This window comes from Cardiocondyla obscurior, linkage group LG16, assembly GCF_019399895.1.
Source record: "Cardiocondyla obscurior isolate alpha-2009 linkage group LG16, Cobs3.1, whole genome shotgun sequence".
In the NCBI taxonomy this organism is placed as follows: domain Eukaryota; kingdom Metazoa; phylum Arthropoda; class Insecta; order Hymenoptera; family Formicidae; genus Cardiocondyla; species Cardiocondyla obscurior.
Genome location: NC_091879.1, coordinates 2,935,119 through 2,959,062, shown reverse-complemented (window position 1 = coordinate 2,959,062; position 23,944 = coordinate 2,935,119). Strand labels below are relative to the sequence as shown.

At 38.4% G+C, this 23,944-nt stretch overlaps 4 protein-coding genes across 8 annotated transcripts; 2 read left to right on the top strand and 2 right to left on the bottom strand.

Moving 5' to 3' along the window:
• Positions 1-157: 157 nt before the first annotated feature.
• On the top strand, positions 158-2,388 carry LOC139108920 (uncharacterized). Its single transcript, XM_070667612.1, has 3 exons — positions 158-416; positions 1,786-1,924; positions 2,076-2,388. Exons 1-3 carry the CDS (start codon positions 362-364, stop codon positions 2,227-2,229), a joined length of 348 nt encoding a protein of 115 aa, XP_070523713.1. The 5' UTR covers positions 158-361; the 3' UTR covers positions 2,230-2,388.
• On the bottom strand, positions 1,558-22,106 carry Rudimentary (carbamoyl-phosphate synthetase 2, aspartate transcarbamylase, and dihydroorotase rudimentary). 2 transcript variants are annotated; one of them, XM_070667559.1, is made up of 27 exons: positions 21,992-22,106; positions 19,760-19,898; positions 19,195-19,474; positions 18,748-19,058; positions 17,940-18,516; positions 17,609-17,842; positions 16,862-17,506; positions 16,156-16,708; positions 15,706-16,081; positions 15,182-15,608; positions 14,904-15,102; positions 14,676-14,827; positions 14,447-14,551; positions 7,579-7,827; positions 6,864-7,115; positions 6,005-6,169; positions 5,771-5,932; positions 5,511-5,682; positions 5,003-5,118; positions 4,288-4,705; positions 3,806-4,155; positions 3,557-3,698; positions 3,413-3,483; positions 3,082-3,260; positions 2,800-3,004; positions 2,510-2,712; positions 1,558-1,912 (listed from the first exon to the last, which is right to left on the bottom strand). In XM_070667559.1, exons 2-26 carry the CDS (start codon positions 19,882-19,884, stop codon positions 2,515-2,517), a joined length of 6,663 nt encoding a protein of 2,220 aa, XP_070523660.1. In that variant the 5' UTR covers positions 19,885-19,898; positions 21,992-22,106; the 3' UTR covers positions 1,558-1,912; positions 2,510-2,514. The 2 variants fall into 2 exon arrangements, with proteins under 2 accessions (XP_070523660.1, XP_070523659.1); XM_070667558.1 differs by lacking the exon at positions 21,992-22,106 and adding an exon at positions 21,109-21,346.
• Positions 7,846-14,437, top strand: LOC139108904 (uncharacterized). The gene is made up of 4 exons (XM_070667576.1): positions 7,846-10,118; positions 10,600-10,898; positions 11,080-12,785; positions 12,999-14,437. The coding sequence occupies exons 1-4, from the start codon at positions 9,850-9,852 to the stop codon at positions 13,617-13,619; spliced, it is 2,895 nt and encodes a 964-aa protein (XP_070523677.1). The 5' UTR covers positions 7,846-9,849; the 3' UTR covers positions 13,620-14,437.
• LOC139108915 (pyridoxine/pyridoxamine 5'-phosphate oxidase) lies at positions 22,058-23,793 on the bottom strand. 4 transcript variants are annotated; one of them, XM_070667600.1, is made up of 6 exons: positions 23,546-23,793; positions 23,095-23,291; positions 22,913-23,012; positions 22,719-22,793; positions 22,292-22,491; positions 22,058-22,200 (listed from the first exon to the last, which is right to left on the bottom strand). In XM_070667600.1, exons 2-6 carry the CDS (start codon positions 23,250-23,252, stop codon positions 22,065-22,067), a joined length of 669 nt encoding a protein of 222 aa, XP_070523701.1. In that variant the 5' UTR covers positions 23,253-23,291; positions 23,546-23,793; the 3' UTR covers positions 22,058-22,064. The 4 variants fall into 4 exon arrangements, with proteins under 4 accessions (XP_070523701.1, XP_070523702.1, XP_070523700.1 ...); XM_070667601.1 differs by having other exon boundaries at positions 23,095-23,280; XM_070667599.1 differs by having other exon boundaries at positions 23,095-23,793.
• Between the last annotated feature and the right edge of the window lie 151 nt (positions 23,794-23,944).

Sequence of the window (23,944 nt, the reverse complement as noted above, 5' to 3'; positions counted from 1 at the left end):
TCTTTCTCTCTTCTCTTTATCCCATCCGAATCTCCTACACGTGCACGTCTGTTTCGCTTCCTCAAGTGATCTCCCCACTTCCTCGCGCCTATCGTCTCCGTTCTTTCCCTTGCTTCGGCAGCCGCTCTCGTTGGCACTTTACCGAGTGTATCACGCGTTCGTCGATGTGTTGCTGACAGTTTACCTCAAGATCTCGATCCGATTGACACGCCGGAGAACTCTTGGAAGAACTGTAAAATCGCTTGTGTCTCCTACTGATCTGTTTCTGCTAGCCGGAATAACGTGGTGCCGCAAAAACTGAAAGAACTCTTTATAAGAAAAAAAATAAAAAAATAAAAATAAAATAAAAACGTGACGGAAGATGGAAGCGCGTGGCAGGAATGTGAACGGCAGCATAAGTACTGTGCCAACAAGCGGTAGGATATTAATGAAAGAAAGTTATTAAAGAACGCTCTAGATTATTGCTTATAATTAATAGCAGCTAATTGGTACTTTTCTCTTATTACTTATCAAGCCGTAGGAAATCTAAATAAACAGTATGATAAGTTAAAAAATTAATTTTAAAAAAATACAGTTACTAAGTGAAATTAATAATATTATTAAAAAATGTTATCGAAGTTAATAAGTGAGCTAGAAGGGTCAAAAATGAGTGAAAGTAAACTTCCCGATGTAACCAGTCTAGGTTTTTGTTTGATATGTCTCATGAATTCGGAAGTATTGTACGAGTCGAGTACTGGATGTTGATGCATTGTGTTCTCGTCAAGGATGATCGCGGAAACGTGAGATCTTTACTATAACACGAAAACAATTATTAACAAATTAATATGTGGGAACGTAACCGCGCCCCGGACAGAGAGGGCCGCGTGGCCGCACAGCATCCGCGAGATCTCAAATTAATTCTCACCGAGACCTTGAGAGACTCAGTGGCCTCTACTTGCCACGATCAGACGCGCTGCCAACGACAGAGACCGTCGCAAAATGCACGCGAACATTCCAATCCATGGACCTCTCATCGCGTCGCATGTTGCGGAATTGCGTCATACGAATCTCGTGCCGATTGCTGCTGCGAACTGTGCTGGGAAAGCTGGCAAGTGATAACTGAAAGCGGCCCGAGCGAAAGCCGGTCTTGACGACAGTTTCCGGGAGAGCGCAAATCCAGATTTATTTATTAAAAAGTCGCCGTTGCATGAAGAAGCGCAGCCCTATCTCTCGCGTTTATTTCTGTAAAAAAGCTGCCTCAAATTATTTTAAATATTTAATTTATATATATATATGTATTTTATATTTATTTAAATGAAATTTGCTGATACCTAAAACGGTGTCTATTCCGATGAGCAAACGCGAGCGCGCGAATCAGAGACGCCTCTCGTCCACAGCTGTTCGTCTCTGATTAACGTGATAAAACCTTGAACAATACCTTTCTCCACGAAGGAGAACATTTTTTCTACTAGAAATGATTACATGATCGCGGACAGAAGGATTACAAATTGCATTCAAGCGTGATTGGTCTTGCAGCTATAATTATAAAAAAAAAACTCTTAGCGGAATATCACGCTCTTGTGCGATATATGCTGTGGAAAATATATTATAATTACATTCTAGTTATTTATAAAGATTGGAATAAAATGGAAGTCATTTATACATTGTAAAAATAGTTTTGTATAATTTGTTTCACAGCGCACGTCGCCGATGAAGAATTCAGAACATGCTAGATGCAGATACACAATAACTTCTCATGCGAGATGAATGTCAAGTATTGTAAACGTTTCCTTGTGCCTTTTACAGAGTACGTGTCCACATCAGAGCCGTCCCTCACCGTCGAGGAAGAAGATGCGATCGTAACGTTGGTGGTCGTTGTGATCGGCATTGTTATCACCATGGTGGTTCTATTCTCGATGGGCATTTTCATAGACTGCAAACACCAGTACGTAACTTTATTAAAACATTTGGATTTTGTTAAACAAATAACGTATTCATTCGCCAACATGCAACCGAAAGTTTTCTTCAGGCAATGTAAATTTAAATATGTTTTATTGCAATAGAGCACCAAAATCGGCCATAATTTATCTTTGCAGAGAGAAAAATTCTTTAAAGAAGAAAAGACTGAGGCTGAAAGTACCGCCGCTCACGCGAAGAAGTCGGAGAGACGATGTGAAAGCTTTAGCTCCGAACATGTACTCCAACGGCGCTGATGACACCGGATTCAATGCGAGAGATGCCATTGTTTGATGTTTAAAAAGATTAAAAAAATGAAAGACGTATTTTGCAGTGACTGTTTGTGAAATATTTGAGACTTTCAAGTGAAAATTAGTTGCTATTTATTACTGAAAAGTGTGTTAAAAAACCTTAGTTATAATTTTCGGAAATATACGCCTGTTATTAGTCAGAGTGACGGGTAATTTAATGATACGTGCCTCGTAAATGGAAATGGAATTTATCTTCTGTAACCAATAGCGGATATCTAGACAATTTAGATAACGTGCGGATAAAATAATTTAAAAAATTATACCTCGATCAGATGCGTCCAAGAACCATGGCTAGTAACGCCATGCGCACGTAAACTCCGTTTTCTGCCTGCCGGAAGTAAGCGGCCCGCGGATCGGTGTCGAATTCCTTGCTTATTTCGAAAACACGTGGCAGAGGGTGCATCACTGCCATTTTCCTTTTTGCGCGAGACATCAGTTGCGGGGTTATTATAAAGTGTCCGCACACCTGTCGAGTATATAACAATTTTGTTTAAACGGCATCACAAGTTAAAATTATAATTAATTTAAATTTAATGCTACAGTAACATCTCACCTGATCATACTGCTCTTGCGTGGTAAATCGCTCGCTTTGTATTCGTGTCATATAGAGCACGTCGGTGTCGGGTAAAGCCTCCTCCAGAGTCGTGAATTTCTCTTGCGGAATACCACGTTCGGCTACGTAATTAATAACATGATTCGGCATTTCGAGGCCAGGTGGATTAACGTAGCGAAGTTCGACGTTGTACAGAGTCAATAGCCTATAATTAAAAATAAATTCTGAAGCTCGTTTCGTTATGTTGAATAAGCGAAATCTTTTTTATAACAATGTACTAACCTTGCAAGCGAATGAACTGTTCTACCATGCTTCAAATCGCCTACCATGGTGATCGTGAGTCCATTAACAGTGCCAAATTCGTCTCTGATTGTAAATATATCGAGCAACGCTTGCGTTGGATGTTCGCCGGTTCCATCACCGGCATTCAATATGGGTTTTCTACAATACTGCGCCACTCTCTGTAAATTATTATTATAGAATTAACAAACGCGCAAAGAATAAAATATTAACTGAAATTATTGCCCTTCTCGATCAAACTTAAAAAGTAATCATCATTATTATCTTTACATAAATTAAGTAACTTCTCTGTATTATTAAACTTAATACTCACAGTGGCAGCACCCGGAGCTGAGTGTCTGAGAACAATCACGTCCGAGTAACCCGCCATAACTGTCACCGAATCTAAAACCAGTAATTATTAATACTTTTCACTTCTTCGAGATATGTTTTTGGTAAGAAAAAAATTTTTACAAACCTTCTAAGGTCTCGCCCTTTTTCACCGAAGAAGTAGAACCGTCCATGTATATCACACGACCACCGAGACGTTCCATCGCGGCAGCAAAACTACACGACGTTCTCGTGCTGACTTCGTAGAAAATGGAAGCCATGATCTTTCCCTTAATCACACATGAAACTTTTTAGTTTTTCTTATTATTTTAATAATAAAAACTACACTGCACTTTCGTAGATTATAGAAGAAGCTATGTAATTTTTAAATAATTACCTTTAAAATGTGATCTAGCGATCGTTCCTTCCTAATAGCATTTCGGAAAGTTTCCGCTAAGTGAAATACATCTTTTAATACTTCTTTGTTGAAAATGTCCACGGTAAGGACATGGTGTCCGATTAGACTGTTGCCTGATGAATGAACAATTGGAATCGGCGGCGTTGCGGTCATAAGCAGATTCGGATTACTGTCACTTTTGTACCTTGTGACGCTGGTGATGGGCAAGGGCGAAATATTTCTTTGTAAGGATAACCCTTTGGAGTATTCCTTGTCGACGTCAGCATGCGGCGCGAAGTGGACGCTCGACTTGTGCGATGGTGGTTGCAAAAGATGCACAAACAACTCTCCTAAAAACATAATTTAAAATATCTTATTTGCTCTCACGCAGAAAGTTATGAATAATTTGCTCGCAGTAGCATCGAAGTGCCGCGATACAGCCATATGTATATCATATAAAATTTGCGTTTGCAGTGCCATACCGGTTTGTTCATCTTCGTGCAAATCGCTGGCGCGATCGCCGTACGTGTTAAATTTTTCGTAATTCGGCGACAGAAGGCTGTCCAGAGACAGCGGCTTGTGGACGGCGTCTGCGAGCTGGCTGGCTATCGTCGGTGTGTGAAGCGTCGGGACCTTATACTGTACATCTCTAATATCCTGACCAAATCCAGGGTTCACTAGCACCTGTCCCTCAACGTAAGCGATTTCACCTCTCAAAACTACTCTGTGCACGGAACCGCGAATTCTCATGCCTGTGAAAGGCGTCCATTTCGACTTGCTGTACGGCATTGCTTGTGGGATGACCCATTCGTCGTCCAGATCGACTTCAATGTACGTATTACGCTGATCGGGAATATTGAAAATTCTCTTGGGATTTCGATACAATTTATCCACAATATCCTGTAATTAATAAGCAATCATTAATAAACAGTAATAACATTTCAATATATAATTTAATTAATAAATGCTATAATAGATAAATTTTTGCAAATTTTATATTTCTCTGAGTAACATCTTTTTATCGATGTCCTAATTTTTGTATTAGGTCACGTTGAGTATGTATCTGAAAATCGGAGTGACGTATACATTCTCGTTCTCGAGAGCAATTTCTTTGTTATCGAACAATGCTTATCGACATTCCGCGACCATTACGTCATCCAGATATTATTAAAAGTTATTAATTGGAGCAGAAAATACCTCCATAGTCAGCCTTCCTTCATGCACGGCGTTCAGCAAAAGCGGTAACATGGTCTCTAGGCCGGGAAATCCTGGTGGCGGTTTCTCGGACAATTTTTCTTCAACGGTGTGTGGAGCTTTAAAATGCAAGTTAATTATGATCGAGCGTGCAATTTTTTGTAACTTAGCTTACTATCCTTGAATAAGCGGCGTTCTTGCGAATTTCAAAGCTTAAGTTTTTATCGAAGCGCTAATTACTTCTAAACAACTGCAAGTATCCGATATCGACGCCTTGAAACAAAAAGAATATTCTTGTATGGCTTAAAAGCAAAACAAAGTAGATATTACACAAAACACGAGACGTCGAGCTTTTTATCTTCGGATTATAGAACAATGCCGGCCGTTATCGGTTTAAGATATCGAATTTATTTTGCTATGTGATGCACCGTGAATTTCATGAAAAAAAAAAAAAAAAAAAACTGCGACACGCAACTTGATAATTTAATTGCAATTAAAGATTATTTCTTACCGTGATCGGTTGCGAAGCAATCGATAATATCCATGTTATCCCAGAGCGCCTGTTGGTCTTCCTTCGTTCCCAGAATGGGTCTCACTTGACCTCTTCCGGTCCCTATACGTTCCAAGTCGTCTTGGCAAAGGAACAAATGGTGCGGGCACACTTCGCATGTAACTGCCAGTCCCTGTAAAGTTACACAAAATTAAATAATTAAACTTCAAAATTAATTTTTTAAGCTAATATCGCTTCAATTAATTAATTGAGGTACCCACGTGCTCTTTAGCGGCACGAATAATTTGTATTTCCTCTTTACGTGCTACATGGCACACATGAATCGGCCTGCTGTGCAAACTCGCCAGTAAGAGAACCGCAGCTGTGGTCTGTCCTTCCGCGTGCACGCACAAGGGATATTTTTTCGGCCAGCTTTCCAAATGCTGAAGAAAAAAAGGAGTCACATATAAAATACAATATAAAGTAATGAATTAATAAAATATAATATCGCTCACCTTAGTCCAAACGGTGAGATCAGTAAGACGAAGAGTCGTGAACGTCTCATTCAGATACATTTTCAGAGCAGCCACGTGCGGTGCAATTTCTCGTATATCATTGTAATTATCCGACGAGGCGCCCATAAAAAGTGCATAGTCGCATCGTGACCCAGCTGCAGCTTGCTTTAGACAATAATTAAGACCTTGTTATTTTATTAAAAATAAAATTTCACGGATTAAACCTTATCGTGTAGTAAAACGATAGTCAACTTCAAACGTTTATGTAAGAAATTCCTGTGTACGTGTCATTTTGTACGTATATAAATTTGAAGCTCGCGACGATAAAGTAAAATTTTTTTTTTTTTTTTTTAAGCTATTGTTATCGTACGAAGTCACGATGTTGAAGCCTGGCTAGCTGTGACGTGGTATTTTTATAATTATGCAATAGCTCGATTCTTGATTATCTCACTTTGATACTAGTGACCTGGAATTACATTTTTATATAAACTATCGTATTGTCTTTGCATCGTAAATGGCTGCGAATTATTTTAATTTAATAAACAGTGCGAACATTTTATAAATTTTGTTCACATTAAATAAAAGTAAGATTATACATTAAATTAAACATTTAACATGTGAAAGCAGTAGCTTGATTTAACAAAGATAAAAATATCGCCGGCTACGATTGATCAAAACTTTCGCCGTCATATGTGATTAGAACAAAACAAGTTTATCTTAATTCAGCATCAAAATTCTTTTCGGTCTCTTCAGTTGATTATAGATTCAAAAATGTCTAAAGGCTTTTACAGTCAATGTTCTTAAAACTTTACGTTCGGTAAATAGCGAATTTAAGGTATTTAAGAGATAAGTCCCTTACCGTTTTGGCAATTGCAAAGGTTTTGTGGTCCACTACAGCAGGATTTGTATTTGGCATCGCGAAGATGATTGTGATACCGCCGGCGAGTGCTGCCGCGGTACAGGAAGCGAAATCCTCTTTGTGAACCGCTCCAGGATCCCGGGTGTGTACATGAACATCGATAAGTCCGGGTAGCCTAATCATTTTGCGCGATGATATGCAATCGGTGTGCGTTTTCATACGCGGTGCTTTCCCGCCAACTATTCTCAACGCCTGAAAAAGCGATGATTATTATTATTCATTTACTCCGTTATCAATCATAATTGCGTGATTTTAAGACCGACACAAGGCCGAGCATAGTGTAATCACGGTGCGTTTAAATAATCACAAGATAAGTTTATCATAGATGGAAAATTATTTATGACGACAAGTAAGTCGGTTTTTGAAAACTACGATTTCCAATAAAGTCGTGAAATAAATGAGTCCTCATGTGAACCTTGCACCTTACGCGCGTCTTATCAGCAACGTGCACAAAATGTTAAGAGTGAGTAAGAGTGACTAATATAATTTCGCTAATCAGAAACGATCTTTGATCGTTGACGCAAGAGTGATATAAATTTAGTTCCGAGCGAGAAGGTCACGTAAGCCTATTCTAATCGAGCAACAATTTGGTCGGATTACTTCTTAAAATAAAGTCCGCCGACCACGCGCACTAAAATAAAACCTGCGGACTTACTTCGACCAAGAGCTTCGCGCATTTAACGTCCGTAATTAAAGGTACGGAATAATCGATCGCGAGCCTCCTCGTGCGATAGCCGTGCGTCATGAAATTGGAGACGCGTCGGGCACCACCATTCCTCATCGGCAAGTTGATGACTAGATCGAATTGCTTCTTCGACAAGAAATCGGCGAGGTGCCGAAGTTGACTTGGGCTGGAATCCTCGTTCACGGCGATGTTCTCGAACGTCCATTGCACCGGCTCTACCTAAATCATAGAAATTTAATAGAAAATATATTTAAAAATTATTCTGAATTATTCACAATTATAAAGAAATATCACGAAAAGGAAAGAATATACATAATTATATTTTTTATAATATTTAAAATTATGTTTATGAGCTTTCGTTAAAAATCAGAATTAGTTTTATATTAAATTATTAAATTCAGAGATGTTTGATTTCGCGTGAAATGTTTTTTTTTTTCAAAATCCATTGCACTTAGTTCGTTCTGAAATTAAGTGTGTTACAAATGTATGTTATATATAAATGACTTTTGAAATAATATATAACATTCCAAAGATGTGCGTTATTATCTTGATAATCGCCACTTGCTTGTAGAATCTTGTTTGCATATTTAATCGCTTAACATTGCGATTTGATGCTTCAATTGTGCGACCTACTTCAATATTAAATTTTCACGTCGAGTAATTTTTTAAAGACATTTAGAAAAATGTATTTTAATTTTTTCATACATTTTTCATTTAAAACTGAACCTGATTTATAGTAATACCATACCTATCTTTTTATCAAATAACATTAAAAATTTGTAAGATATTTCGCAGACTTCAAACTTTCTGATAACTTCACCGCTGTACCACGATCGTTGAAGTGGTTATCAGTCGGAGTTATTTATCGGCAACCATCGGTTTGTCAGAATATTTTGAATGAGACCTTGAATCGTTTTGGCCAACGTATCTTTTTATCTCTCTCTGTCTCTTTCTATTTCTCTCGTTTTACAAAAGAGCAAATTCACCAGCTCATTTCTAGAGCAATCGCAAGAAACACTTCTCGAGACGCGATGTCGATTTCTCCGACCGCGTCCCAAAATTAGCTTGTAATTTACCGAGTTATTCCGATAGGGTTTTCACGCTTAGATTAGATAACTTTATTCGCGATACTGCTTTGCGTGGCGTTAGTGAGCGAATTAAACGTGGCCTTCCGTAGTACTGAAATTCTGAGCGAGACCCGGCACCACGAAATTCGATTGCGTTTCGGAGGAAACCGCGATCGATTCCGAGGGTCTACGTACGATAAACTCGTAAGGATTAGTCGGATGATAAATTTATTACGATTATGTTCTTTAGTCAACAGACGCAGCAAATTGTGATAACGACTTTTAAAAATTATAATTTTTGCACGCCCTCGCGCAATAGAAAAAAATGATTACATATCGAAAAGCGAAGGTTATATCACTTAATCGATATGACCGCAACTTAATCATTATATCAATAACTTCTTTTACCATAATAACTATTACGCACCACTCGTAACCTACTTACTACAGGTTCTATTTAAATTTTACATTTATTTGTAAAGAAAAAAAAAAAAAAAACATACGTGCCGTAGTAGCCCAGTGGATATTACTACATGACCTTATTGATAAAATTTACGTGTTTAGTCAGGAATTAACAGAACGCGATAACTAAAATTGGGAAGCAATATCGAAAAAAAAAAAGGGAAACGTTCACATAAGATTTCATCTTAAGAGATCATAAATCAGATTACATAAAATCACATAAGAAGATATGTGGAAAGGACAGTAAAAGCATCTCCAAGTATAACTTTGCAGTGGCCGATGCATCGTGCTTATAATTATATATAATCCATCCTGCGATAAATAAAAAAACCACTGGAATACCCAGGCTCTATCTCGCTCAACACCAGCGCGATCGGTCATAAGTATTTCGTATCCGGGCTTCGATGCCCAATAGCGGTTGATTAAAAGAGTGCTTGATAAGCGTGATAGCTATTTATCGACCCCGACACCCCGCGAGAGGAACACTGCCAGACGGGTCATCGTCGTGTCCTCACGTGCGCACACACGATGCCACGTCCTTGCCCTCGCCGGCCTTGAAATTAGGATGAGGGTGTGTGTCAGTGGCTTGCAGTGAACCCTGAAGTGACTTATAGTGTGTCGTAGCAAAGGATCCTGAAGACGCGCGTCTCACGTGGGGATACTCCACGTGGCCGTTTGTCTCTCTCTCTCTTTCTCTTTTTGCAGTGTGTGTATGTGTATGTGTATGTGTGTGTATGTGTGTTGGGCAATTTGTTATGTTATTAGAAGAAAAAATACAATGAGACCCACGCAATCGTACTCCAATCGAAATAACCCCAACAAGAAAAAAAATTATAACAAGGAACCGAACAATTGTTCGACCAGCAATCAAGATAATGAAGAATTAGAATGGTTGTTAAAAGAGACCGTCGACAGAGATCCTCCTGGTTTCATTCTAAACAATCTCATGATGTGCATCCAGTTCTTCGAGAATTTCGAGGAGTAAGTTTCAATGCTTTCATTTAAACGCTTTTATTCGAGCAAATAATAATTAAAAATTCGCGGAAAACTGCGATAAAATTAATACTAATTTATTTGTAAAAAGCGATCATATCGCTTACATGTTTCTTTATAATAAAAACTTTATTATTCAAGTGGAAATTATTTTGCTTATTAAGAAGTATCAATAACGGTCATCTTGATTTAATCTAATCTGTAAATCCTTCATATATAAGAATAATTTTTCGATACGATATCAAAAATAATTTAACAAAGAAAAAAAACTTGCTAATTTTTTGCATTGTTTTCAATTTTAAAATTATCTTTTATAATAATAATCTTTATACACAGATTATCTGATCATAAATAATAAATGGAAAAACAGTTTTAAAATACTTAAATAAATATAATAAATTCGATGTACTTGCAATGAAAATCAGATTAAATTATGCACAACTAATTGTCGGAAAAACTACTTTTGCAGAGATATACGTCAAATTAAAGAGTCCTTAGCGTCGTCCAGCGAAAGTAAATATAATGAAAACCTACCACCTCAAAAGCACGTTCTATTACCGGACGTTCTTCAGGAACACATCTCGCATAATTTCGACTTTACTTCAAAGAGAAAGACTGGTGTTCTTGTTATCGAGCCGTTGCAACCCGTTCGTATTTACGTTGTGCATGACAATATCGAAATTACGGAGCAATCTAATTCGCCAGAATATAGCAGTTTGAATAACGGAATTACGTATAACATGAAGATGACAAAAAGCGATAATCCCGGTAAGTAAGTTCGTTCAGATTCATAAAAGTGGAGAGCTTACAATTAAATTTTAAATTATAAATAATTCTGCTTAATTAAATTAAATAATAAATTAAATATTCTTGTATTTGTATTGTATAATTGCAAATAAAATAAATGGTTAATTAATTATAATCTAAATCACAAATATTCGGTCTATAGGATACGTGTTCTTGCAACTTCTCGGCAAGTCGCCGTACTCCATAACAACTTCTGGAAAAGAAAAGGATATCGGACCTTCCTCGACGGCAGACGACGACGAGATGTACGACGACCGTAATTCGAATACAATGCCATCGTATCAAATCCGAAAGAGAGGTCTCCAAACTTATTCGATTTTTAAAACCAAATCTTTGCCCAATCTCCACGACAACGATATAATATACGAGGACCAGTCCATCTCCTGTAAAAATACTTACGGGAGCCGATACAATTTCGATATCAAGGCCGAGTTTGACTTCGAGCAAGCGTCTTCGATAAAGAACGGAAGTCACAATAAGATGACGTGGTCGAAGAACGAGTTGAGGGTCAAGAATCAAAACTACCCGCGTTATGATTCATCCAGCATAGCAAAATCGACGATACTAAAAGTTCACAGGCCGGCGAGCATCGCGAGTTCCGGCTACCGATCCGGAGCTTGTGACAGCGATAGCAACTACAGCTATCTTACTCTGTCGAAATTAAACATGCAAGGTGCGAGTCACAGCAAGGCCGAGCCGATGATCTACCCGATCTATCCGAACGCGAGGCTTCCGCCACAGTGCTTCAAGAAGATGAAAATCGATAATGACAAAAAACTCTGCATGTTGCAACAGAAGGTGAAGGCGCAGAACAGAGCGCAACTGCTCCTTAATATTGCCGACAGACAGAACAATCGCGACGTCTACTGCATCAGCAGTAAAGAATTCATGGATTATTTCTTTTTCTTCTGCAAGAATCAGCTACTGGAGCCGCTAGGTCTCAAATTAAATGATCTGGGTCCCAGCAAAGAGTCGGTTATCTACAGCGAAAAGCTAATTAAGAGACACGACCTCAACGAATTCAAGTCGGCCGAGATCTCGCCGACGATGCAGCTTCAGTGGCCGACATGCGCGCAAGAATGGCTGAACAGGCAGAAAAGAACCTGGCCCGAAGCTAGCGACATTTCCAAAGTGAAAGCCTTTGGTTGCTATGTGATACCCGAAAACTCTCTACCAAAAAAGTCAAAATTTATACCGGAATTTGATTACGAAATCGAGTGGCAGCTAGTGTTCCCAGCTGCCGAACGGTATTTGGAGACTTGCATGACTCGCTCGCAAGTGCAAGTGTACTTGATCGCGCTGATGCTCCACAAGACCTTCCTGCGATCAACGAAAGACACGATCGGCCTGAACACATCTCACATTAGGCATACGCTATTCTGGTTGATCGAAGAAGGCAAGCTGCCTAACAAATTTTCCGATAATCAAACCGGCAAATATCTGATGAAACTGCTGGACAAGCTCTACTGTTGCGTCAAATCCAACCCACCAGAACTAAAGGACTATTTTCTGCCTCAAAAAAATATGTTCAACAAAATTTCTCGCGGAAACTTGTATAACATTCAGAAGCAGCTGAAGAGGGTAAAAGAAAATCCTGTCATGTACGTGTTTTACGCGATGCAGAACATCCAGCATAGCGATAAGTTCTTTCCGCAGTTAAATTTTCCGAAGCTGCACAAAATATTGACGATGAGACAAATGACTGGAGTAAATCAAACTTCATATATGAATTCTTTGTCGAAAACTAGCGAGTCTAGCAAAACGATGCAGAACAACGGTCCATCAACGTTCACGAGCAGAACGCTAATCACCCCGTACAACCCCATGGACCATATCGTCGAGATCTCGGTGAGTTCCTTATGCGATAAGATTATCGATCGTCGTTCACAATGAGCAATTTAGCGGGACACATTACTATCGTGGCTAATTGTGCCAGACAAAAAGTGCGGCGTCCATGCTACACGACTTCCCGCAAATCTAATCTTATCGCCTTCGCGATTAGCGTATCAAGAGTCAGGGCTAGCTCGCATTCCTATCTCAACTTTTCTTTCTCTCTTTCAGGAACAGTGTCCTAATTTGAAATATCGACAACAACTGGCCTATTTGTTGGACTTCTTCATCGATCATTTTATTAATATGGCCGAATACTGTCACAAGTATCGAGCTGATCAGCAGAAAACGGCTTATCTTAAACAAGCGGATCAATTGTTTATCATTCTATCGAAGAGTCCCTGGAATAACGACAAACTAAAGACTTATTACCGAAAGATCTCTGATCTGAAAGATCGGTCAATAGCGAGATCAAACAACAAGCCGCCGGAGACGCCGAAGAGAAATGTTACGGAGCCTATATACAGCAGCAGTCTAATCAATCGTTTCTCGCATCTATCCGCCGAAAACTCGCACCTACCAAGAAACGAGCAGTCGCAATCTAGTCAGAAAGATTACGCGGACAAGATCACGAAAATGACTGATCCTGAAGAACGACTGACGAACGAGGAGTTCGTGCAAACGGATGTCACCAGCACGATTACGAGCAAAGAAGAAGTTCCTTGCACTTCGAGGGAACTTCCGAAAAACGTCGCAGAAACGTCGAAGAATCAGGATGACGCCACGATTCCGGGTGCGATGCCAAACGTGATCTCTCTATCGGACAATTTAAACGACACGACATATATATGACATGCGTTTAGAAATAGAACGTAGATGATCTGTGGAAAAAAAAGAGCAAAATAGAGACAAATCTCTGTATTCAATGATTGCGTTCGAAGCGAACTAAAATGGTATTTATTTTTATTATTTTGAAAAGCGATCGACAATTGATTTAGTAATTAATCGAGGAAGACTGAGCATACTTATCGCGAGCTTGCAAACTGCCGATATTCGATCATAGCGTTATGCAACAGCGCACACAATTACACGTGATGATTAGTAGTAGTTAAAGTAATTTATAAAAATTGGTGCAGTCAAATTCACCTAATAAAGTTATTTTTGTAAAGTATAGCAACGTCATCGTAACACATTTACCAAGAAACTTAATGATGTAAAAAAGCATTCCTAAATTTTCTTTTATAAAGAAAATTTTTATTTAAAAGAGAAGTTGATTGATTTTTGTATCTCGTAACACACATTATTATCTTCTTGACCTTTATACACAAATCTAATGATTTCGCTATATCTTTCGCTTATTCCTTATCGTCAATTTTATTATCTTTATATCTATTGTCGATTTGTTAAATCTCTGATTTTTGATCTCGACCAAACGCGATATCTCATCGACTCATTTTTTTTATATTATAAAATTATGCATTATATTGTATCGATTCAAATTGTAAAAAAAAAGATTTAAAAAACTTAAAAAATTTAACACCGCCCATTGCACGAGCCCATCTCTCACAAATTCTTGTAAATATTAGATGTAAATAATTCATTTTATATATACGATCGTGCAAGTGATAATTAAATATTATATTTCAAACATTAAATAATGAATTAAATTTTTTACTTACCTCAACACCATGCTCGGTATAAAAATCGGCAGTGCCCATACTGGCATACAGCTTATATCCCATGCTCTTTAGATTTCTAATAGACTCAAGCAACTCCATTTTATGCTGAAAAAAAGCAGATTATTTTTACAACTTATTTACAACTTTTTTTTAATTAATACTCGATATTACAAAGATTGCGTTACTTTCGCATTATTTACATAAAAGAGTTTGCTTGCAATGTGATTACCTTAAAGCTTCCCACAGAGAGCAGAATCCCTCTTTGAGGTATATGGAAACCGGTGCTCGTCATACCTTTCAGATAAGCTTCGTAACGATTCTCGCCGAAACAAGCTACTTCCCCGGTTGATACCATTTCAACGCCCAGTGTTACTTCCGCGCCTATTAATATTAGATAATTAAAAAACTTGAATGTAGCACAATGCTACTCAAATATAAATAAATATCTCTAATTTACCTTTAAGACGAGAGAAAGAAAACTGTGGCACTTTCACTCCAACTTTTCCACAGCCAGCCAAGACGTCTACAGGTTCAACTGTTTCGCCGACAATTAAACGAGTGGCCATTGCAACAAAATCATGATCTAAAGTCTTCGAGACGAAAGGAAAAGACCTGGACACTCTTACGTTACATTCGATTACCTTCAACTCGTTATCCTGTAAAAAAATGTCATCAATTATAAATTTTAATTATTAAATTAATTAATTAATTTTTACACATGAAAATAACGCTCACCTTTGCAATCAGCTGCATGTTAAAAGGACCAGTGACGCCCAGAGACGCTGCTACTGCTTTCGAGATACTTTTTATTTTCGCCAAAGTTTGCGTGTTAATGTCCTGCGGCGGTGTCACTAGAGTGGCATCACCCGAATGAACGCCGGCGTTTTCCACGTGTTCGGACACCGCCATGCATAAAATAATACCTTCGTAAGCCACGGCATCCACGTCGATCTCCTTCGCCTCGAGAATGAACTTCGATATTACTACCGGATGTTCCTTGCTTACCTCGCTCGCACTTTTCAAGTAAGATTCGAGATCTTCGTTCGAATGAGCGACATTCATTGCCGCTCCGCTCAACACATACGACGGTCTCACTAAGCATGGATAACCGACTTCTTCGCAAAATTCAATTGCGGACTTTAAGTTCGTCAGTTCTTTCCATCTAAAATAAAATAAAAAATTAATAAAATGAAAAGAGAAGGCATAAATTGTGATGATTATTGCGACAATTGCATAAATATATTTAATAAGATATGTACCTCGGTTGCGATATACCGATACTGTCGAGCATACGAGAGAACTTGAAGCGATTTTCGGCACCATCGACGGATTCCGGAGAAGTCCCGAGGATTCGAGCCTGCTGTCTATGCAGATCCATGGCGATATTGTTCGGCAGCTGTCCACCCATGGACAGAATTATGCCCTCAGGACACTCGCAGTCGTATATGTCCATTACTACCTCAAACGAAATCTCTTCGAAGTACAGTCTGTCGCTCATATCGTAGTCAGTACTAACTGTCTCCGGATTGTAATTCACCATGATGGTTTTGCGATCAAGATTTCGCAATTCTCGTAGGCAGCTAACAGCGCACCAGTCGAACTCCACCGAACTGCCAATTCTGTAGACTCCAGAACCTAGAAGAAACATTGCATTTTATTCTAATTGCAGCAATGTATTAATTAACAATAACAATTATTTATAACCGTACCGATCACCATTGTGTATCCGCCAGGGAACTCGACGTCGTGAGTAGTGCCGTTGTACGTGAGATAAAGATAATTTGTAGTAGCCGGATATTCAGCGGCCACCGTGTCGATTTGCTTGATCATCGGTCGAATATTGTTTTCTTGTCTCTGAATTCTAACAGCTAATTCGGAGCTCTTTACAATGGCGGCAATCTGTTTGTCCGAGAAGCCGTTCTGCTTCGCGCCCAACAGCAAGTCGCGCGTGAGCTTCGTGTGATCGGTGTTTTCCAGAAGAACGTAATAATCGATGATGTTCTTCATCTTTTCGAGAAACCAGCGATCAATCTTGGTGAGTTTGTACAATCGGTCGATCGAGTAGCCGGCTTTGATCGAGGCCGCCAGAACAAACATTCTCTTATCAGTCGGTTTCTCCAGCTCCTCATCGTTTATCATTTTTTCGTAAGGATCAAAGCCATTAACGTTCTCACTGACCATCCTGAGCGCCTTCTGGAAGGCCTCCTCAAATTTACGACCAATTGCCATTACTTCACCCACGCTCTTCATAGAACTGCCGATCTGTTCAATATCACAAATATAAAATATAATATGCATTTAAAAACGTTCCATAACTATAATAAAGTAAACCATTTTTAATTTAAAAATAAAAATAAAATAAAAATAGCAATAAAAATTGCGATTATTTGATAAAACAAAAAAATTATTCGATACCTTCGTGCTGACACGATGAAACTTGCTGAGGTCCCATCTGGGGATTTTGACCACGCAGTAATCAAGACTCGGCTCGAAACAAGCAGTCGTGTGTTTGGTCACGGAATTATAAATGTTTAATAGGCTTTCTCCAAGAGCCAGTTTGGCGGCGACGTAGGCCAGAGGGTAGCCTGTAGCCTTACTGGCCAAGGCCGAGCTTCTAGATAACCTCGCGTTCACTTCAATAATGTAATATTCTTCGGAGAATGGATTCAGTGCGTACTGAATATTACACTCTCCGACAATACCAAAATGCTTAATGACCTTAATGGCGGTGGTTCGCAATTTGTGGTACTCTCTGTTCGACAAAGTCTGACTTGGCGCGACGACAATCGACTCGCCGGTGTGTATACCGAGTGGATCAACGTTCTCCATATTGCACACCGTGATGCAGTTGTCGTACGCGTCACGGACAACTTCGTATTCCACTTCCTTCCAGCCTTTCAAAGATTTATCAATGATTAATTGATTGGAATGCGCCAGAGCCTGTTGCGCTAACGTTTTCAGCTCGTCCTTCGTGTTAGCGAAACCCGAACCGAGACCGCCAAGCGAAAAGGCCGCGCGTGCCATTACGGGGTAGCCTAATTTTTCAGCAGCTTCTAATGCCTATTCGGAAATAGTTAATTAAAAATCCCATTAATTCGGTCAAAGTCAATTCAATAAAAAATATTCAAAGATAAAAAAAAATCGGTACTTTAAATAATTTACCTCTTGAACTGAGTAAACGGCGGCGCTCGGTGCTACTTTTTCATTTATTTCGCTGACGCGATCAGCGAAAATCTTTCTATCCTCGGTTTGTATAATAGATTCTATCGGCGTCCCTAAAATCTTGACGTTGTACTTGGCGAACACGCCGTTCTTTTCGAGTTCTACGCCACAATTCAGAGCGGTTTGCCCGCCAAATGTCAATAATACTCCATCCGGCCTTTCAGATCGTATTACCTAAAATAAATTAATAAATAAATATTCTGTTTAGCTTAACATTAAATATCAAGCAAAATAAAAAGATTGATTAGACTTCAATTACAATTAAGATTACCTGTTCTACATATTCCGGTATAATCGGCAAGAAATATACTTTATCGGCCATTCCTTTCGACGTTTGTACCGTGGCGATGTTAGGATTTATCAAGAGAGTTTGGATGGACTCTTCTTTTAGCGCTTTGATCGCTTGCGAGCCCGAGTAATCAAATTCTCCAGCCTGACCAATGCTGAGCCCTCCCGAACCCAGAATTAGCACCTTCTTCGGTTTTGTTAACATGCTTGGGTCCGGTGCATTGGAGTATTTCAACTTTTCAGTAAGCCTATCTCTTATAGAAACGTTAGCACGATTGTCGATTTGGTCCTTCACGCTATCCAGAAACACGTCGAAAAGACATTCGAGATCTTCAGGGCCTGCCGTGTGCTCCGGATGAAATTGAACGGAAAAGTACGGCAGGACTGTGTGGACCAGACCCTCGTTGGTTTTGTCATTTGCGTTGGTGAACAAGCTCGTCCAATTATCCGGCAATCGGTCGGGTGCAGCATCGACGCAGAATCCATGATTCTGCGAGGTCATGTAACAACGCGAGGTAACTTCGTGCGTCGCCGGTTGATTGTGGCCGCGATTGCCGTATCTGCGAAAGAAAAAATAAGAGTTTTAACAATCGCCTATTATACTTCGTATTACGTAAGGTAAAAATCGTTCGCGCGTGACAAAGTAACGACTTTTTGAACGGCGGAGGCAAGAAACGTCGGTATTAGAACATCTGCGATAAGAAACGCAGCTTAATAGTCATATATATTTCGAATACCATGTGCTAACGAGTACAAGCGTTATTGACACGTGTGATTCGTATGATACGTACTTCATTTTGTAAGTTGCACAGCCGGAGGCTATGGCTAGCAGCTGATGCCCGAGACAAATGCCGAAGATCGGCTTTTCTTGTTTGAGTGCTTCTTGGATATTTTCTATGGTCACTTGGCACATACTGGGATCGCCTGGACCATTGCTCAGGAATAAACCATCATATTTGGCGGATTTAAAGTCGTAGTTCCATGGCACGACATCCACGCGGGCGCCGCGTTTTAATAAGCATCTCAGTTGATTGTACTTTAATCCACAGTCGACTACGCATATACGAGGGTGTCCTTTTGGATTATACGTTTTTGGGCTCGGCTAAAAAAAATTACATATTTTTTTTTACTGTTGAAAGATCAGTGTTCTTACAATTGATACAACAATTTAAAAAATTTTATAAATTCAAAGCATTGTGTTACAAAATGCAATTGCTAGAAAAAACTTTTTTTTTTACCTGAGAAACTTCTGCGACGAGATTTCTTTTGTTAGGATCTTCAATTGGAGGCATTACTGGCAAAATATTGGACGGTCGGCTAAGAATTATTCTACCTAGCATTGTACCTTTTCCGTTAATAACTTTTGTTAATGCTCTTGTGTCTATTTCACATATGCCAGGTACATTTTGTTCTTTCATCCACTCGGACAATGTTTTTGTTTGCCGCCAGTGGCTAGGCTTTTCACAAACTTCTCCGACTACGAGTCCGGCGGCCCAAATACGAGAAGACTCAAACCAGCTATATAAAAATTAATATTTAAAAGTTAAACTTTTATATTAACACTACATTATTTTTTAATTTTATTAAATATTTTTTTTTTATTACTTCACCGCTCTTTATCATTTTAATTTATATTTCTCTTGCAGATTCAAAAGATAATAAAAACGTGTTTTACATCTGCCTTATAGTAAAAGTGCATGCCGCTTCAAGCAAATCGATTTACGTGCAACGAGCGTAGATTAATATTGTCATTGCGTGAGGTCGCAAATGCGCGTTGAATTAAATTTGATTGCGATCACTTACCACGGTATACCATGTTCGTCTTTTTCATCGCCGAAGATGCCATAATTTCCCACGAGTGGATACGTGAGCACCAGGATCTGAGCGTGATACGAAGGATCCGTAAGCGACTCCGGATAGCCGATCATTCCGGTTTGAAAGACTGAAAACACAACAATAGGCTTTATGTTCGCCCACGTGTACGCCAAATGTTCATTATCATATTTTCTACAATACGTTCGAATATCTTGCACGATTAACTAAAAAAAATTTTTTTTCTAATATTATAAAATAAATAAAATAAAAGTAGTTTAATCCGAAGTTAATATTGTAAAAGGCATGCTTACAACCGGCGTTTTATCGATTGAGACTAGAAAGTAATGTAGATTCTTTCTCGTGCGAAAAATGCACTATCTCGCGAATAAGCGAAGAGTGAGAAAAGTGCTCCGTCAGTGCGTACGACCTTTAAAATAAATTTTATTTTACAATGTTAATTTTTTACGTCGCCGTTATGTTGCGCGGAGACTTGAAAATTTTCCTCGTAATATAATCCGACGTAAGGTTTCTCACTTAAGAATTTATTACGCGTGTATATGTGCGACAGCATCAGCAAGTTTGCATCCGTGCAGGAGATTTCATGATATTCAATTACATCATATCATACTCACAATCTACATTGGTGTATAAATTCGTAATATATCAGTAGCAAAAGTTATATATAGAAAGATTATAAGTATAGTATCTTCTTTAGAGCTAAAAGATTATAATATATAAATATATTATATAAAAAAACTAATATATGTCAGTAAAATATTTTTTTATAAATCAAATTGGTTATTAAATAAAAAAGCGCCAGTTTTATTGACTTGCTATTTATAATTAAAAAATCAATATTACGTTTTAAAGGTCAATATCTGCTAAAAGATAGGCCTCTATACTATTCTACGTTATAAATGAATACATTTTTATCATATCTACCGGTTCTATTCCGATAAGAAACGAACGTGGTCAAACAGCGGTTTCCTATTGTACAAATTTCATTCACCGTTGCCGTATTATTTCAGAACGGAGCGCTACGACGATTGATATTTAATTCTATCGGGATTTAACGACGAGTGGTAATTCCGCATTGCAAATGTCGAATAACAAAAGCACGGTATTATCTGCGGCCTGCATAAAATAATAACGATAACACCTGCGGTATGTTAATAGCCACAGATGTTTGTCGTGCAAATCGCACCGCGTCTCTCGTTTCGCGATGCCAGCAGTTACACGCGACTCTTCCCGACCCGAGGAAGCTGTGTGGCATAGAATGCACGTGCTGGTTCCGACTGCTGGCTGCGAAAAGACCACGTGTTCGCGCATAAACTCACCGATTTCACCGTCGACGGACACGTCGGCGCCGAAGCATCTCCCCGGGAAAACACTGCCATCCTCGAGGAGTAAATAACTGGCGGGCGCGTAGCTGGGCATTTTGAATTTTTGGATCGTACACTTCGCCGGACACGAGCCTACTCCGACTCACCGCGCGCGTAGTGACGTAGTGAGCCGGGAACACGCACGCTTTCAGGTCGTAGGGCGTTCGGAGCCACTCCACTCTCTCCAGTTCGCCTGCGGAGTCGATATGCGCGCTGTTAAAGCGCCGTAAAATGCGCGTTGCACGACCAACTGGCGTACTACATTTCGCGGCTTCGCCTCGTACAAGTTACCGACCCGAGTCACCTGACCACGTACGGCGCCAAGCCATTGGATCACGGCCGAGATATCGAACGTGCCGGATCTCGGCGGGAAAATTTCATTGGCTGATATTTTAAAACGGATTCAATCCTCAGCAATTTGACTTTTAACTCGCAAATTTGATTTAAACGTTTGGAGAATGATAGCCAGAGTTAGTGGCTTAAATGTAATGGTATGCCGCTTGATTGATTTAACGTTCTGACACAAATTGGAATGTATTATGCCGAAGAAACCTTGTATTAGATATAAGCGTATTAACAAAGGAAATGGTAATGCAATATATTTATATAAACTTATCATTAATCATATATGTTTTACGCATTCAGTCTACTACTCAGCACTTTCTTCATTATTTTCTCAAAAAACAAATTTTTGTTTTTATGTTAAAGTAATAAATCTAAGAGTTCTAAATTTTTGTTACTCTTATTTTACGATGCAAATAATTTTATTGTAAATAGATTTAGTAAATATATATCTTGTTTAAATATTTAAAATGTAATTTAAAAAATCATCAAATACCTTGTCACAGATTATTCTATCAAATTCTAACTCTAACAAAAGACTAGAATGACTTCAGGGAATGCACGCAAAATCACGCCGCTATTCTTTGATAATCCCAAAAGTTCTCTCCCGCGTCTTTCTTCTTCTCGTAATGTATTCGATCGGCAATTAATTGATCCCAGGCGTGATAAAACTCCATCATTTCGGGTAATAGTTTATAAGCTACGCTGTAAAAATACAGAAAATGCTGTCTTTATCAGCGATGGAGATCATATTTTTATGTTTACTGTATTTTATTTCGAAAGATTAAAAACCTACACGTGATCTGGCATCGGCAGGTTCTCTCCCTTGTTCGCCTGTGCTAATATTTCATTATACCGACGATTCAAATCGTCCCAGTTAGCCGGCTGGTCCTGGTGGCATAGATGGGACCGAATTTTGCAGTACAACGGCTCTTTCTCGTACATAAGTAGACAAGCCGGTCTTTCCAGTTTTTTCATCGATCCCTCTATTCTCACCTAAATCGTTATTTCTCGAATTTTAAGCGCTATCTATTCTAACGAACCGTTAGGTACACTTTCTTATGCTCTATACAACAGTAATATTTTTGTTCCAAGTTTTTACTAGTAAAAATAATAAAAATAATAAAACCAATATTAAAGATAGAATTTTTTTTTATGTATTTGGTAAGTACTATTAATATTTAGTTAATAAATTATTACAGAGTTAAGTATATACTTTTTACCTGTCGTGCAATATGTTGCTGTTTATCGTTTTTATAATTCCACAGAAAGCACATAGCAGCATACGAATTAGAATTCTGTAAACAAAAAAAGAGTTAATTAAAAGAAGAAAAAAAAAGAAAATTAAGTCTTGAAATATTAAAAAAATTTAAATTTGTTCCCAATAAATATGTATTAATATTTCAAAACTAATTACCAAATCCTTGACTTTTTGGCTGCGCGCATCTGTCATGATGACAAAACCGTCATCATCAAATTGTCTTAGCATCAAATTCCTTGAGCTAATTTTGCAACTTCTTTGACAAACAAAATAAATTTAAATACATTTTTTATTTAACTGAAAAATGACTCTTGCTTAAATTTCTAAGCTGTACATACGGAAAAAAAGCAGTCGCTAAACAACAGACGTTTACCAAGCCAGTTTGGAATTTTATCGCCTCGTCGCGCCACACTCTAAAGAGATCAACAGGATTGTTTACGGGATCAATTCGTGCAAGGCCAACGTGGTCTTCTTCGGTCGTTCCCATTTCTGTCATAAAGCTTTGCGTACGACGAAAAATGTTCCTATAAATTTTCTATTAAAAGACGTTTATTTTAACAGATAAGCTATCTCAAATAGATAAGCAATCATCTGTTTCTAAATATAAATAAATTATTTTAAACTTAAATAATAGCGAGATATGTTGATCTACACATCACTGCGTTTCAAGATAAAAATAGAGCTGATTTATCTTACCACTTTTGTAATAAAAATATGATTTAATTTTTAATACATAGCAAAAACTTTATTCTTAATTTTAGCTAATAAATATATATATAAATAACGAACTTAATAAATTTTTCTTCGTAATCGTAATCTCGAAGCTTTATCTATGCCGCCGTATCACATGTACTTATAGTCTCTTATGAATTAAATAAACATTTGTCACCGGCACTCTAAGTATATGCATCGGCGAAGTTACGTCACCATTTATCTGCGAAGAAATAACAATTTTTTTTAGTTTTATGTATTTAATAAATTATTCGAAAAGAGTCATCATCAATGACACAAATGAATGTAAAGCCACGTTCTCGGTAAACAATCAACGGGATGTTCCGATAAACGAACGACACGTTACTACTATCTTCGTTCTTATCGACCCCTCGTTTTCTACCATCGTCTCCCACCCAAATGCTTGTATGATTCTGCGCAAGATGCTCTTCGATGCAGCTGCCAGCACGTTACGCA